The sequence below is a fragment of the Monodon monoceros genome, unplaced genomic scaffold (assembly GCF_005190385.1).
Source record: "Monodon monoceros isolate NGI ecotype Baffin Bay Population unplaced genomic scaffold, NGI_Narwhal_1 Super_Scaffold_21, whole genome shotgun sequence".
Taxonomy (NCBI): domain Eukaryota; kingdom Metazoa; phylum Chordata; class Mammalia; order Artiodactyla; family Monodontidae; genus Monodon; species Monodon monoceros.
In genome coordinates this window covers 163,963,842-163,981,076 of record NW_021703778.1, presented here as the reverse complement: position 1 = coordinate 163,981,076, position 17,235 = coordinate 163,963,842, and the positions used below count along the sequence as shown (strand labels likewise).

At 48.1% G+C, this 17,235-nt stretch overlaps 1 protein-coding gene across 2 annotated transcripts in view; it reads right to left on the bottom strand.

Moving 5' to 3' along the window:
- Positions 1–1,353: 1,353 nt before the first annotated feature.
- The window catches only part of LOC114904732 (interferon alpha-inducible protein 27-like protein 2), a 17,837-nt gene continuing 1,955 nt past the window's right edge, over positions 1,354–17,235 (bottom strand). Inside the window, exons 1-6 of one of the 2 annotated variants that reach the window (XM_029238975.1) lie at positions 15,304–15,698; positions 14,888–15,013; positions 14,342–14,491; positions 4,914–4,943; positions 3,737–3,898; positions 1,354–3,205 (exon numbers count right to left, since the gene is read on the bottom strand). In XM_029238975.1, coding sequence (XP_029094808.1) covers positions 2,970–3,205; positions 3,737–3,898; positions 4,914–4,943; positions 14,342–14,491; positions 14,888–14,960 — 651 coding nt within the window. In that variant the 5' untranslated portion in view covers positions 14,961–15,013; positions 15,304–15,698 and the 3' untranslated portion in view covers positions 1,354–2,969. Of the gene's footprint in view, positions 3,206–3,736; positions 3,899–4,913; positions 4,944–14,341; positions 14,492–14,887; positions 15,014–15,303; positions 15,699–17,235 lie in introns of those variants that run through there. The other variant, XM_029238976.1, reaches the window with a different exon arrangement.

Sequence of the window (17,235 nt, the reverse complement as noted above, 5' to 3'; positions counted from 1 at the left end):
AGCAGGTAGGAGCCATTCAGTGTCCCCAGCAAGGATCCCAGGGTAGATGTGGCCCCAGCCAGGGAAGCATTGGATGACAGGGTGAGCCCTAAGAACAGAGGGTGATGCACAGGAGTCAGAGGTCAGAGGTTGGGCAGTGGTTGGAGGCTGTGTCACTGCCCACAGCCCACAGCCAATTCCATCCTGTACAGTTTCTGTTGGCAGAGGTGGGAGGACCCCGGGGGTCCACCCTAGGGGCAGAAAGTTGAATGGTGGCGGATGCACACTGGAGCACTTTGCAGCGATTGAAAGCAAGGATTAGAAGCTCACCTATCGACCCTGAGGGATCTCAAAAACATAGCTGTCAAGTGTGGAATAAAAGAAATAAAATGAGATATACAGTACACTCTTCTGTATGTAAATTAAAACACATCCAAACAAAAAGCAACACCCATTTTACAGAAATATATACGAAAAACAGATACACGTTCAACATGTTAGAAAGGCTGACTTTCTAATATGAGAGGGGGGAATTGCAGGCAAAAGGGAAGATAAACAGCGAGAATAAATAAAAAAAAGTCAGAAAGGGGGCTTTCAAGAACTAATTGAAGAAAATGGGCCTGAATTGAAGAATTTTGTTCAAATCAACGCTCTGGATCTGAGATCCATCAGGACAAACTTACGAAAGGCTGGTTGGACGCTTAGGTAAAAACCTAAAGGAGGAGAATTCTGGTGGTGAATCCCAAGGAAGTGAGAGCCAGAGAGTGGGCCTCAGCCGCAGGGTCCCCCCTCTCTAGGAAGGAGAGGGCAGGGGGCCCAGATCCCCTGTGCCCAGGGACCTGCCTCCCTCTGACCCCTCTCAGAGAGAAAGCCAGGGCGGACACCCAAGGGGAAGGACAGGGGAGGGAGAGAGACTGAAGGTGATGCTGTTGTCCCCTCCCATGGGTCCTTGGGCAGGACCCTGTGCCCTCCCTAGCCCCCAAGCCAGCTCCCACCAGTCCCTGCCAGGAACACTCAGCCAAGGAAGTCCTGCCAAGACACCTCCAGAGGCTGCCGCGCCCACTTTGACCAGGCTCCCTGCAGACAGTATCTTGGAAGCCAGGTTAGAGGCTAAGAGGACAGCACTGGTAAATTCTATGGCATAGAAACTGACCGGCACCCAAATTGCTGAAACAGTGGAGCTTTGATGGGGAGATGAGGACACCAGAACTGGGATCACACCCACTGCCCTTAAAAATCTCAAGGGGCTCCAAGGGGTAGAGAGGCTGCTCTGAGCTTGTGGAAGATGCAGGCCTGGGAAGGGTCCAAGATATGGTACTGGGGTTACAGAAGGACCTGTGTGAGGGGAAGGTGGGGAGGGGGCTGGAGGGAGATTTTACTTCCCGAGGTGGGCTGCTTCCCTCCTCCTGAAACACAGATTTCTAGAACTCCCTTAGATCTCCATGGAGTAATTTAAAATGTGCCAGAATTAGGAAATCAGAACGAATTACGTTTTTAAGGCCTATACCACGGTCAGGTTGTTCTGGGTTCCTGTTCTCATGCACTTTCCTCACTAACTCAACGAGAAGGATGAGATTACTATCCCCATTTTACGATGGGGAAATACTGGCACAGAGAGGGTAAGAGATTCATCCAAGATCACAAAGCTTGGCTTGGCAAAGCGGGACTCGACCCAGGTCCAGCTGCTTCCAAAGCGTGGGCTTGAATGGCTCTGATTTGGTTCCTCCTAATGCTTGTCTCTTCTCCCTACCCAGGCTCACAGCGTGAGGGTCACCCGGGCACGGACTAGGCTCATGGCTTCCAGAGTCCCAGAGCCCAGTTGGGGGCTTAAGTCACTTCCCTCCCAAGACCCAGCTTCTCTGCCTGCAGCCACCCAGATGAGAAACATGAGACAGTTCTTCCAGTGGATGCAGACGGGTCTCCCCTCCACTCGCTGAGCCCCCCGCTCCCCGAGGGTAGGGGCGGCAGGAAGGAGCCGCCCCTGCCCACGCCTGCCTGTCTTACCCACAGGAGCAGACTTTCTGAAGATGTGGAACTGACCTGTGCGTCTTGAGCTTGTCTGTGTTCTGGGAGCCCTTGAGGCTAGCTGGGAGCTGTATGAGTGAACTGGGGCAGCATCTGAGGGAGAGGGCCTGGTGGAGGAGGGGCAGTGAAGGAAGACGGGGGTGAAGGCCAGAGTGGGGACCTGGCCTGGGGTCCTGGAGCCAACAGGACAAGATCTGAGACTCAAGTCTAAAGTGGAAGCAGGGCTGCCAGAAACGGTATGGGTTATCTGCATGGGCAGACAGGCAGGTGGCAGAGGCCAGGTCCACACACATAGAGCGCCTGCCACCTGACCCAGGGCCAGGCAGCCAGTGGGCCTTAGGAGACAAATGAGTATTCTGCATTGACAAGCCTCTTGGGAGCCCCACCGGGGGAGGGAGGCCTGTCTGTCCTTGCAGGTTCTGGCCAGTCTCCCTTGGAGCCTAAGGACCCTGAGCTCTACACCAACCGGGACAGAGCTCTCTGGAGAAATGCAAATTCTCTACCTACCTGAAGAGCTCCAAAGGCCACCAGGCCAGGCAGACAAGTGTTGCTGAGCTCCTAGACTCATGATACAGTCAGACCCAGGGTCCTGGGTGGGGAGGGGAGGGGTCAATAATCCCTGAGGATAAAGTGTTTCATAACTGAGGGTCAGTGGCTCAAACTGACCCCAGGGCCAAGCCATCCTATATTGCTGCCTCTGGCTGACATCTTTGAAGACATGTGATCCACGATCCCATCCAAAGAGCAGCAAACTGAGGCTCAAAGGGGAGACATGACCTTCCCAGGATCACAGCTGGGTGGCAGGACTGCAACAGACCTGGCTTCCTGTTGCAGACATCAGTGCCCATTCTTACAGACTTCCTGCTGCCCCCAACCCTGAAGCCATGGCTCTGCAGATGCGCTGCGCCCTGCCTGGTAGACAAGAATGCAGTGCAGACACTCGTGAAGGTCACAGCATCTCTTCTTTATTTCCTATGCTTCTTTGAAGGATTTTTGGAGGCAGAGGACTTGTCATTTGGGGGACTGACATCCTGAGGCCCTGGAGGGTCATCTCCAGCCCGGGAGCCCCTCTCTGCTTCAGTACTGGATCCTTGTGGAGGAGAGGAAGGGGCTTTCTTTTTTCTACCCCACAGCCAGGCCCCAAGAGCTGACCCAGCCGAGCCCAGGATGTTGTTGGATGACATGGAAAGTCCGGCTGCCCCTGGGAGAGAGGAGGGGGTTAGAGCACAAGGGGACAGGCAGCCCCGGCAGCTCCCGGCAAGACTGGGGAGGTCAGAGAACCCAGGACCCACAGGAGGCCCAAGACCCAGACATCCCAGTCCTGTTCCCTCCTCTACTTCCTGAAACCCCAGGAGGTCTGCTTTGGGGAGGGGCTGCTGCCCGAAGAGGAGACACGCACTCTGGTGGTGACTCCACCAGCGACAGGACAGACCCTCTGAGAAATGGCACAGGGTCTCTGCCTCTCCCTCCCCAGCACGAGGCTGGGCCCAGCGAGGGGAGGGCCCTACGCAGGTTTGTAGGGCTGATGGGGAACGCGCACCTGCTGCGCTGCACGCCCCCAAACCCACCCCCAACCAGAAGAGGGGACAGTGAGGGAGAGTCAAAGGACCAGGGACATTGATGCCCACGAAGCTGGAGGAAGCAGACAGGCCCTCCCTCCGGCTTAGCCGCTGGGCTGAATCCTGTGCTGGTGTGTCACACCCTCACCCCTTCCTCCCGCCCGGACACTTACCCACAGACCGGAGAGTGGCCACCAGGCTGCCGGCGGCAACTCCGCCCCCATTGGCCGTGGCGGCCGCTGACATCATCTTGGCCACTAAGGAGACGGCTGCGATTCCTGACCCGGTGAAGCCCATGGCGCCCAGCACCACGGGCACAGCCCCCACGGCCACGGCTGTAGCAGGAGAGGAGCTTTAGGGTTGGCCACAGGGGACAGACTCCCCAGTTCTCCCTGATACCTTCCTGAGGGGGATGAGGTGAGGGGTCCACGTCGCTCTCGTGAGAGCCACGGGGCCTGAGGCAAAGGAAGGCTGTAGAAGTGGACACGGGGTCCTGCCAAGAAGCTGGATCCCAGGCCTGTGCATTTCTCTGTTTTGCTGTGGTCCTGGAAGGCTCACCTGTCCTCCCTGTGCCTCAACCGCCCTTGTGTGAAATAAGATTAAAGGAGCAGTGGTCTTCAAGCGCCCCCTTTTGGCAGGGAAAATAGCGCCTTTCCCCCTATCACAGGGCCCACAGAATAAGGACAGAGCTGCTCTTCTGAAGAGGTGCTGGGGTGGCAGCTTCTGCCCTCTGCCCTGCAGCTGCCTGTGGGCGTCCCCCCAGGGGTCCCCTACATCTCCAGAGAGTGCAGCCGTAGAACTTTCTGCAACCAGGAAACGTTCCGAATCTGCACTGTCCAACACGCTGCCCACGTGTAGCCAATGAGCACCTGAGACTGTGGCTGGTGTGACAGAAATGTTTTCATTTTCTTGAATTCTGGCCACCGTGTTAGAAGATGCGGGCCAGGGGCACAGCTGGAAACCTCTGGGCTCACAGGATAAGCTAGAGGGTTTGTAAAGCAGTCTCAGGAATCCCTACAGCTCAGCTTACACATCCCCTACAACCCTCTGGAGGTACCACTGGCCCTGCTTTCTGGGGAGGAATCATGGGTTGAGACAGATTTAACAACCTGCCTGGGTCACACGGTTTGCACTTGGGAGAAGCTGAGATTGGACCTGGGTGCTTTGAATGGCTTTGCTTCGGTTCCTTCTTGGCAAGGTTCTTGTCACCTCGAGTGTTCCAACTCTGTCCCCTGCCTACTGCACCCTTACCCACCTATATCCTGGGGCTCAGTGCAATCTTGGGCTTGGTCAAGGCCAGGTGGTCCCAGGGTCAGATGACGGCTTGAGTTTCTTCCCAAAGAGACTCACCTCCTCTAATCACGGCTACAGAGGCCCTACCTGGAGACAAAAAGCACCCCCATGAGTGCATGGCACTGGCCTCCCCCTGCACCCCCGCTGCTGCCACAGTGGGAGGGGATCCCTGGAGTTGGGATCAGAGAAGAGAGCAGCCCCTGCCTGGCCTCTTCCTGCTTTTCCTGAGAAGTCTGATTTTCTGAGAATGCAGAGGTGGATGGACGAGAGTCTGGAGCTCTGTTATGCTCCAGATGGCGAGGGGCACCTGCCTTGAAAAGGTTTCATGCTGCTCTGTGAAGTCAATACATTTGGTATCATTTTCTCAAAACAAAACAAAATCAAGAAAAGCATGCTATTTTCATTTGCGATGGAATAAATTTGACTTTTCTGGTCTTTCCCTCTTCCAGATACCCTATACCCTTCTCAGGCTACAGTTGGAGTGAAAGCCCCCCGTCCTCCAGGGCTCAGCCTACTTGTCACTTTCTGCAGGAAGCATCTCTAATTCCCCCACCAGAAGGGACCCTGCTTCCTGACAGTCATTGCCAGGAAGACACTGGAACTCACCAAAAAAGGTGCCCCACATCCAAAGACAAAGGAGAAGGTGCAACGAGACGGTAGGAGAGGTGCAATCACAATAAACTCAAATCCCATAACTGCTGGGTGGGTGACTCACAAACTGGAGAACAATTGTACCACAGAAGTCCGCCCTCTGGAGTGAAGGTTCTGAACCCCACGTCAGGCTTCCCAACCTGGGGGTCCAGCAACGGGAGGAGGAATTCCTAGAGAATCACTCTGAAGGCTGGCGGGATTTCATTGCAGGACTTTGACAGGACTGGGGGAAACAGAGACTTCGCTCTTTTTTCCTTTTATATAAATTTATCTAGTTAGTTATTTTTGGCTGCGTTGGGTCTTCGTTGCTGCAGGCAGGCTTTCTCTAGTTGTGGCGAGCGGGGGCTACTCTTCGTTGCAGTGCGCAGGCTTCTCATTGCGGTGGCTTCTCTTGTTGTAGGGCGTGGGCTCTAGGCGCGGGCTTCAGTAGTTGTGGCACACAGTCTCAGTAGTTGTGGCTCACAGGCTCCAGAGTGCAGGCTCAGTAGTTGTGGCACACGGGCTTGGGTGCTCCGCGGCATGTGGGATCTTCCCGGACCAGGGATGGAACCCGTGTCCCCTGCATTGGCAGGCGGATTCTTAACTGCTGCGCCACCAGGGAAGTCCCAGAGACTTCACTTTTGCAGGGCACACACAAAGTAGTGTGCATATCGGGACCCAGGGGAAGGAGCAGTGACCCCAGGGGAGACTGAACCAGACCTACCTGCTACTGTTGGAGAGTCTCCTGCAGAGGCAAGCGGTGGCTTTGGCTCACCAAGGGACAAGGACACTGGCAGCAGAAGTTCTGGGAAGTACTCCTTGGTGTGAGCCCTCCCAGAGTCTACCATTAGCCCCACCAAAGAGCCCGGGCAGGCTCCAGTTTTGGGTCGCCTCAGGCCAAACAACCAACAGGGAGGGAACCCAGCCCCACCCATCAGCCGACAAGCAGAATAAAGTTTTACTGAGCCCTGCCCACCAGAGCAACACCCAGCTCTACCCACCACCAGTCCCTCCCATCAGGAACCTTGCACAAGCCTCTTAGATAGCCTCATCCACCTGAGGGCAGATAGCAGAAGCAAAAAGAACTACAATCCTGCAGCCTGAGGAACGAAAACCACAATCACAGAAGCTAGACAAAATGAAAAGGCAGAGGACTTTGTACCAGATGAGGGAACAAGATAAAACCCCAGAAAAACAACTAAATGAAGTGCTTTCCAGAAAAAGAATTCAGAATAATGATAGTGAAGATATCCAGGACCTTGGAAAAAGAATGGAGGCACAGATTGAGCAGATGCAAGAAATGTTTATCAAAGATTTAGAAGAATTAAAGAACAAACAAACAGAGATGAACAATACAGTAACTGAAATGAAAACTACACTAGAAGGAATCAATAGCAGAATAACTGAGGCAGAAGAACGGATAAGTGACCTGGAAGACAGAATGGTGGAATTCACTGCTGCGGAACAGAATAAAGAAAAAAGAATGAAAAGAAATGAAGACAGCCTAAGAGACCTCTGGGACAACATTAAACATGACAACATTTGCATTACAGGGGTCCCAGAAGGAGAAGAGAGAGAGAAAGGACCCAAGAAAATATTCAAAGAGATTATAGTTGAAAACCTCCCTAACATGGGAAAGGAAATAGCCATGCAAGTTCAGGAAGCACAGAGAGTCCAATACAGGATAAACCCAAGGAGAAACACGCCGAGACACATAGTAATCAAATTGGCAAAAATTAAAGACAAAGAAAAGTTATTGAAAGCAGCAAGGGAAGAACAACAAACAACACACAAGGGAACTCCCATAAGGTTAGCAGCTGATTTCTCAGCAGAAACTCTACAAGCCAGAAGGGAGTGGCATGATATACTTAAAGTGATGAAAGGGAAGAACCTACAACCAAGATTACTCTACCTGGCAAAGATCTCATTCAGATTCGATGGAGAAATCAAAAGCTTTACAGACAAGCAAAAGCTAAGAGAATTCAGCACCACCAAACCAGCTATACAACAAATGCTAAAGGAACTTCTCTAAGTGGGAAACACAAGAGAAGGAAAAGACCTACAAAAACAACTAAGAAAATGGTAATAGAAACATACATAGCAATAATTACCTTAAATGTAAATGGATTAAATGCTCCAACCAAAAGACACAGGCTCGCTGAATGGATACAAAAATAAGACCCATATATATCCTGTCTACAAGAGACTCACTTCAGACCTAGGGACACATACAGATTGAAAGTGAAGGGATGGAAAAAAATATTCCATGCAAATGGAAAGCAAAAGAAAGCTGGAGTAGCAATACTCATATCAGATAAAATAGACTTTAAAATAAAGAATGTTACAAGAGACAAGGAAGGACACTACATAATGATCAAGGGATCAATCCAAGAAGAAGATATAACAATTATAAATATATATGCACCCAACATAGGAGCACCTCAATTCATAAGGCAACTGCTAACAGCTATAAAACAGGAAATCGACAGTAACACCATAATAGTGGGAGACTTTAACACCTCACTTACACCAATGGACAGATCATCCAGACAGAAAATTAATAAGGAAACACAAGCTTTAAATGACACAGTAGACCAGATAGATTTAATTGACATTTATAGGACATTCCATCCAAAAACAGCAGATTACACTTTCTTCTCAAGTGCACATGGAACGTTCTCCAGGATAGATCACATCTTGGGTCACAAATCAAGCCTTGGTAAATTTAAGAAAACTGAAATCATATCAAGCATCTCTTCCAACCACAATGCTATAAGATTAGAAATCAATTACAGGGAAAGGAAACGTAAGAAACACAAACACATGGAGGCTAAACAATACGTTGCTAAATCTCTTCACCAAGAGATCAGTGAAGAAATCAAAGAGGAAATTCAAAAATACCTAGAGACAAATTACAATGAAAACGCGATGATCCAAAACCTAAGGGATGTAGCAAAAGCAGTTCTAAGAGGGAAGTTAATAGAAATACAAGCCTACCTCAAGAAACAAGAAAAATATCAAATAAACAATCTAACCTTACACCTAAAGGAACTAGAGAAAGAAGAACAAACAAAACCCAAAGTTAGTAGAAGTAAAGAAATCATAAAGATCAGAGCAGAAATAAATGAAATAGAAACAGAGAAAATAATAGCAAAGATCAATAAAACTAAAAGCTGGTTCTTTGAGAAGATAAACAAAATTGATAAACCGTTAGCCAGACTCATCAAGAAAAAGAGGGAGAGGACTCAAATCAATGAAATTAGAGATGAAAAAGGAGAAGTTACAACGGACACCACAGAAATACAAAGCATGCTAAGAGACTACTAGGAGCAACTCTATGCCAATAAAATGGACAACCTGGAAGAAATGGACAAATTCTTAGGTATAACCTTCCAAGAGTGAACCAGGAAGAAACAGAAAATATGGACAGACCAATCACAAGTAATGAAATTGAAACGGTGATTAAAAATCTTCCAACAAACAAAAGTCCAGGACCAGACGGCTTCACAGATGAATTCTATTAAACATTTAGAGAAGAGCTAATACCCATCCTTCTCAAACTCTTCCAAAATATTGCAGAGGAAGGAACACTCCCAAACTCATTCTATGAGGCCACCATCACCCTGATACCAAAACCAGACAAAGATACTACAAAAAAAGAAAATTACAGACCAATATCACTGATGAATAGAGATGCAAAAATCCTCAACAAAATACTAGCAAACAGAATCCAAGAACACATTAAAAGGATCATACACCATGATCAAGTGGGATCTATCCCAGGGATGCAAGGATTCTTCAATATATCCAAATCAATCAATGTGATACACCATATTAACAAATTGAAGAAGAAAAACCATATGATCATCTCAATAGATGCAGAAAAAGCTTTTGACAAAATTCAACACCCATTTATGATAAAAACTCTCCAGAAAGTGGGCATAGAGGGAACCTACCTCAACATAATAAAGGCCATATACGACAAACCCACAGCAAACATCATTCTCAATGGTGAAAAACTGAAAGCATTTCCTCTAGGATCAGGAACAAGACAAGGATGTCCACTCTCACCACTATTATTCAACACAGTTTTGGAAGTCCTAGCCATGGCAATCAGAGGAGAAAAAGAAATAAAAGCAATCCAAATTGGAAAAGAAGAAGTAAAACTGTTACTGTTTTCAGATGACATGACACTATACATAGAGAATCCTAAAGATGCTACCAGAAAACTACTACAGCTAATCAATGAATTTGGCAAAGTTGCAGGATACAAAATTAATGCACAGAAATCTCTTGCATTCCTATACACTAACAATGAAAGATCAGAAAGAGAAATTAAGGAAACAGTCCCATTCACCATTTCAACAAAAAGAATAAAATACCTAGGAATAAACCTACCTAAGGAGGTAAAAGACCTGTACTCAGAAAACTATAAGACACTGATGAAAGAAATCAAAGATGACACAGAGGGAGAGATATACCATGCTCTTGGATTGGAAGAATCAATATTGTGAAAATGACTATACTACCCAAAGCAATCTACAGATTCAATGTAATCTCTGTCAAATTACCAGTGGCATTATTTACAGAACTAGAACAAAAATCCTTAAAATTTGTAGGAGACACAAAAGACCCCGAATAGCCAAAGCAGTCTTGAGGGAAAAAAAACAGAGCTGGAGGAATCAGACTCCCTGACTTCAGACTATACTACAAAGCTACAGTAATCAAGACAATATAGTACTGGCACAAAAACAGAAATATAGATCAGTGGAACAGGACAGAAAGCCCAGAGATAAACCCACACACCTATGGTCAACTAATCTATGACAAAGGAGGCAAGGATATAAAATGGAGAAAAGACAGTCTCTTCAATAAGTGCTGCTGGGAAAACTGGACAGCTACATGTAAAAGAATGAAATTAGAACACTCCCTAACACCATACACAAAAATAAACTCAAAATGGATTAGAGACCTAAATGTAAGACCGGACACTATAAAACTCTTAGAGGAGACATAGGAAGAACACTCTATGACATAAATCACAGCAAGATCTTTTTTGATCCACCTTCTAGAGTAATGGAAATAAAAACAAAAATAAACTAACAGGGCCTAATGAAAATTAAAAGCTTTTGCACAGCAAAGGAAACTACAAACAAGACGAAAAGACAACCCTCAGAATGGGAGAAAATATTTGCAAACGAATCAATGGACAAAGGATTAATCTCCAAAATATATAAACAGCTCATGCAGCTCAATATTAAAAAAACAAACAACCCAATCCAAAAATGGGCAGAAGACCTAAATAGACATTTCTCCAAAGAAGACATACAGATGGCCAAGAAGCACATGAAAAGCTGCTCAGCATCACTAATTATTAGAGACATGCAATCAAAACTACAGTGAGGTATCACCTTACGCCAGTCAGAATGGGCATCATCACAAAATCTACAAACAACAAATGCTGGAGAGGGTGTGGAGAAAAGAGAACTCTCTTGCACTGTTGGTGGGAATGTAAACTGATACAGCCACTATGGAGAACAGTATGGAGGTTCCTTAAAAAACTAAAAATAGAATTACCACACGACCCAGCAATCCCACTACTCGGCATATACCCACAGAAAACCATAATTCAAAAAGACACATGCAACCCAATGTTCACTGCAGCACTATTTACAATAGGCAAGATATGGAAGCAACCTAAATACCCATCAGCAGATGAATGGATAAAGTAGATGTGGTACATATATACAATGGAATATTACTCAGCCATAAAAAGGAACGAAATTGGGTCATTTGTAGTGATGTGGATGGATCTAGAGTCTATCGTACAGACTGAAGTAATGTCAGAAAGAGAAAAACAAATATCGTATATTCATGCATATATGTGGAACCTCGAAAAACCAGTTTACAGGGCAGAAATAGAGACACAGGTGTAGAGAACAAGGGGGGAAAGTGGTGGGGGGTGTGCTGGTGGGATGAATTGGGCGACTGGGATTGACATGTATACACTAATATGTATAAAATGGAGAACTAAGAAGAACCTGCTGTATAAAAAAATAAAATAAAATAGAATTCAAAAATTCAAAAAAAAAAAAAAAAGAGAGAAGTCACCCTGCTTCCTTTGTGTGTCCTGCCTTGTGGCTGGAGCCCCTGGCACCACGGGGCAGAGCATGCCTGGACCATGTCGAATTGCTGAGAGCTCTTGGGGCTGGCAGGGACATCTGACAGGGGCAGGGACTGGGGTGCTGGGGCAGCTGGGACCAGGAGTTCCGGAGATTTCAGGAGTTGCAGGAGTGAGCTCAGCCAGCTCCCCACGAAGAGGAGCCTTGGTCCCAGGCAAGGGAGAGAAGGTACGAAATCAGCCTCAGACCTCCAGTCATTTCTTGAAGGCTGCAGCTCATGGCTCACCATCACCTCTCCCTCCATCAGTACCCCTGACCTGTCTTGAGGGTTTCCGTTTCTGCACAGATGATATTTCCAACAAACTGGCCTTGAAGTTCTCATGCCTCACTTCCAAGGATCTTGAACTCTATGCCACACACACCCAAGGTCATACACTAGGCCTACGCTGCCCACTATAGGAACCACTAGCCATGTGTGCTATTTAAATCTTAATTAAAATGAAATAAAATTTAAAACTCAGTTCCTCAGTCCCACGGCCCACATTTCAGGGACTCGATAGTCACATGTGGCTAGTGGCTACCATACTGGATCACGCAGAGAGCATGCTCATCACTGCAGAAAGCTGCCCTAGACCCTGTCACTAACAAAAACTGCCCCCTCTCTATTACCAATGTCCACACCCCCCTAGAGACTCCCACCTCCTCCTTGTACAGACTCTGACTCTAATACAGCCTTCAACCACAATGGGATTTTCAATCTCTGTCCAGGGACACCTTGGAGATACTGAGGGTTCGGTTCCAGACCACCGCAAGAAAGCGAATATCAAGTGAAGTTTTTGGTTTCCACTGCATAAAAAAGTTATGTCTGGGGGCTTCCCTGGTGGTGCAGTGGTTGAGAGTCCGCCTGCCGATGCAGGGGACACGGATTCGTGCCCCGGTCCGGGAAGATCCTACATGCCGCGGAGCGGCTAGGCCCGCGAGCCTGCGCGTCCGGAGGCTGTGCTCCGCAACGGGAGAGGCCACAGCAGTGAGAGGCCTCACTGTTTTCGTGTACCGCAAAAAAAAAAAAAAAAAAGTTACGTTTATATTATACTGTAGTCTACTAAATGTGTAATAGCCTTTTGTTTAAAAAGACAAGGAGTATACCTTAATTTAAAAATACTTTATTGCTAAAAATGTGAACCAACATCTGCCAATGCTAGGTTGCCACAAACCTTCAACTTGTAAAAAACGCAGTATCTGCAAAGTACAATAAAATGAGGTCTGCCCATGTTAGTTCCCTGAGGCTGCTGTAACCAATTACCTCAAACTGTGTTGATTCTCTCATGGTCCCTCACAGTTCTGGAGGTCAGAAGTCCAAAATCAAGGTGTAGGCAGGGCCAGGCTCTCTCTGAAAGCTCTAGGGGAGGACCCTTCCTTGCCTCTTTCTAGCATCATTGTCTAGGGGTTGCCAACAATCCTTGGCTTGTGGCTGCATGACTCCAATCTGTCTCTGGCTCCACCACTGCCACCCTAGTCACCATCACCTCTATGGAAAATGTACGGCAGTTCCTGAGAATATTAAAAATAGAAAACCATATGGTCCAGCAATCCCATTTCTGGATATATATTCAAAGAAATTGAAAGCGGGGTCTTGAAGAGATATTTGCACCCCCGTGTTCACAGCAGCATTGATCACAATTGCCAAGAGGTGGAAGCAACCCAAGTGTCCATCAACGGATGGATGATCACCATGTGATATATACACACAACAGAATATCATTCAGCCTTACAAAGCAAGTTCTGACATATAGGTGAACCTTGGGAACCTTATGCTAAGTACAATAAACTAGTCACCAAAAGGCAAACACTGTATGATACCACCTCCATGGATATTAGATTAGATTAGTCGAATTTATAGAGCCAGAAGTAACTGTGGTTGCCAGGAGCTGGGGCCAGGAGGATATGAGTAGTTAATGTTTAATGTGTACAGAGTTTCACTTTGGGCAGATGAAGACAGTTCCAGAGGTTGGTTGCACGGTAATGCGAATATAGTCAACACTACTGAACGGCACGCTGACAAATGGTTATGTTGGTAAATTTAATGCTATGTGTATTCCACCGGCCCTCCCCCCCCCCCCCCAAAAAACTAAAAAGCTGGTGTCTTTTGTTGCCCTGGCCCGGGCTAGCCCCACCCTTACACGACACATTACTCTGCGAAGGTGTGTCCTGGGTGGACTTTAGCAACCAGGCCCTGGGGCGTCACGGGAGGGGCGGAAATGGAGAAATGGTACTCACCCGCCTTGGGTGCTATGGGGCCAAAAGGTCGGGCACGGCCAGTGTACTTAACCGGCAAGGAGCCGTGCCTGAGCCTGCGCCTGCCAGCTGCCCAGGAACCTGAGCGGCAACTCCGTCCCTCCTAATAGAATATGACCTGGCTCTGGGAAAGCCCTAAGAGGGACCTCATCCTACCCTGCTCTTAAAAGCAAACCGTTCAAGGCCCAGAGAGGGCAAGTGACTGGTTCTGGGTCGCTCAGCAAGTCAGAGGCAGAGCCAAGTCCTGAAGTGTGGTTCCTCTGATTCTAGAGCATCATTGATTTCATCTCTCGTGTACACTGTGCCCTTTTTCTGACAATGTGAGTGTCAGAGAGATTCTATCAGGAACGTGGGCCTGACACTGACAACTCAGAAGGCTGAACTGAGCAGTGGGGAGTTGGGTGAGGGCCCGTGGATTGATGCTCAGGGATCAGTTACCTGCGTAATGGGCAAAATTGCTGCCTCCAGCCTTGGGTGGGTCTCTGGGGTCAGAGCCAGATCCATCTGGCCCTTGGGGTGGCCCCTGTGGTGGCTTCCCAGGAGAACCATCAGAGGCCTGGTCGGATGACTGGGAAGGTTCATCCTCCTCTGGAAAAAAAAAAGAAGAGGAGGGGGAGCTCCCAGCGGGGTGGGCAGCTGAGGGACCAGAGGCCCCACACGGTGCCCTCGACCATCTCCCGAAACTCCCAAGAACTCTGATGTTGGGAGGGGACCTCAACGGCAGCTGTGCTAAGAGGTGACAAAGATGCTTGGAGGTGAACCCAAGGAGAAGACAGAGAGAGGGAGACCCAGCACCAACGCGGAGCTGGCAGGTTCCAGACTTCACAGAGCAGGAGTCTGAGGCCCACGAGGTTAGAGACCTGATGAGGCACAGTGCACCTGGTGGCAGGTCCAGGCCAGAACCTAGAAGACCCCCTCTGCCCTCGTTCAGGCACCCCAAGCCCTGGGCCACCCCGCCCTCTGGAGCTTCCCTAGAGCACTCACCATCAGAGGGATATTCCAGCGGGCTGAGGTCAGTGGCATCTCCTTCCCCGCTCTCTATGGCTTTAGCTGACATCTTGGAGGCAGTGTGGGAACACCAGGTGCAGAGCCAAGGACACCACTATCTTTCTGAGAAACAGAGTATGAAAATCGGAAGTGCTCTGCCTGATTTATAATGGACTGGTGGGGGGAGGGCAGGGGCACCTCTCTGTTGCCCCAGCCTTGCCCTCTGTCCTATAGGAGCCTGTGGGCACTTCCATGTCTGCCCATACTGCCTCCTTGGTTATCCATCTCTGCCCCACCCACTGCCCGGCCAGCCTAAGTCTTAGGGCTTCAGAGTGACCTGGGTTGATACAAGACTGGAGGTACCCAAAGTCTCCTGGTAAGGGTGGGCTCAAGCCCCTTCCCAGCATACTCACCTCTGGTCACAGTGACAGCTGCCCTGGATGGAAGCAGGGAAGTAAATGTAATAATAGCACCTATTTTGTGAGTGCCTATGTGCGTCCAAACTAAGGCACGTCAAGGGTAATTCACTTGCCAAAGGTCACAACTAAGGATTCCAACCCACGCACTGGTCAGAGATCATGCTGTTAACCATCAACCCGTACTGCCTCCTTGGTTATTACAGATATGAGATTAGGGCTCTGTGCCATTTGTCAGCCAAGGTAAAATGTTTTGGGCTATAAATTTGTAAATCATGGCAGGCAGGGGAAGGATGATCTCATACAAAATAAAGTTCACAAGAATTGCAGTCGAGTTTTAAAAAAAGGAGGACTATGGATTTCTCACATATCCAAGAAGGGATTTTGAGAGGGAAAATAATGCTCCCGCAGAATGACTCACCCACGCAGGCCTCATCCTTGCATTAGCATGCCAAGGTGAGTTCTACCTGGCACCAAACCTGGGAAGAGATAGACTCACTTCCTCCTAGGACTTTTGGGCTTAGACGTCATGCAGCATGGAGGGGATGGAAAAAGATATTCCATGAAAATGGAAATCAAAAGAAAGCTGTAGTAGCAATTTTCATATCAGACAAAATAGACTTTAAAATAAAGACTCTTCCAAGAGACAAAGAAGAACACTACATAATGACCGAGGGATCAATCCAAGACGAAGATATAACAATTGTAAATATTTATGCACCCAACATAGGGGCAACTCAATACATAAGGCAAATGCTAACAGCCATAAAAGGGGAAATTGACAGTTACACAATCATAGTAGGGGACTTTAACACCCAGCTGGTGCCCTCGGCAGCCTCACTACCTGCAGAACTTCTGACACTGCTCTTCCTTCCCAGACAGTGACCTCCCAGGGTAGGCAGGGGCGTAGGAGGTGGGGGAGGGGAGAGAGCAACAGGACTCTGCTTCCAGATGTGTTCCCTAATCTCATATCTGTAATAACCAAGGAGGTAGTATGGGTTTTATTTTTTATTTTTATTATTTTATTTATTTATTTTTATTTTATTTATTTTATTTATTTTATTTTTTATTTTTATTATTACATTTACTTCTTTCTGTTCCTTACCCCTAGTGGATTAAGTCTCATGAAAAGCGTAGATTTGTCTGTCTTATTCCCCTGGGTCAGGAGCTCAGTAAATATTTTTTTTAAAGACTTTTTTTGATGTGGACCATTTTTAAAGTCTTTAATGAATTTATTACAGTATTTCTTGTTTTATGATTTGGTTTTCTGACCGCGAGGCATGTGGGATCTTATCTCCCCGACCAGGGATCAAACCCACACTCCCTGCATTGGAAAGCGAAGTCCTAACCAGTGGACCGCCAGGGAAGTCCCAGTAAATGTGTTTTGAATGAAAGAATGAATAAGGAGAAAAAAGGGGGAAGTGAGAATCTCAGTGTGAAGCTGGGGGGAAAAGGAGGAGCAGGAAATGAAAGAAGGGGCAGAATCAGGGCTGGAAGAGGGCTCTGCTTGGAATATGCTTGAATGTCCTGGGAAATGAGGCTTTGTCCCTCATGCAAGACAAGGACATGAGGGACCAGACCTAGGACCTGTCTGTTCCCCACCCCCACCCCTGCTTAGCTTTAGGACAACAGCCCCAAACAGCTCAGCAAAAACTGCTCCAGTTTTCCCTGGGATACTGGGTGACACTGTCCATGGGACACAGAGGGGAGAGGTTTTCAGAGCAAGGTTGCAGGAGCCCCTCTTCTGTAGTGGAACAACTGAGGACATGGAAAGGAGATGTGACCCATGAGCCCCCCCCCCCCCCCCCCGACAGAGGGGGGGGGGGCGAAAACCCCAAAACCCCACACTGCCCTTTTTGCTTTGCCCCCCCCCCCCCCCCGCCCCGGCAAACCGGGGGCCTGCGAAGAAGCATTGAGTGCTTTGGGCAC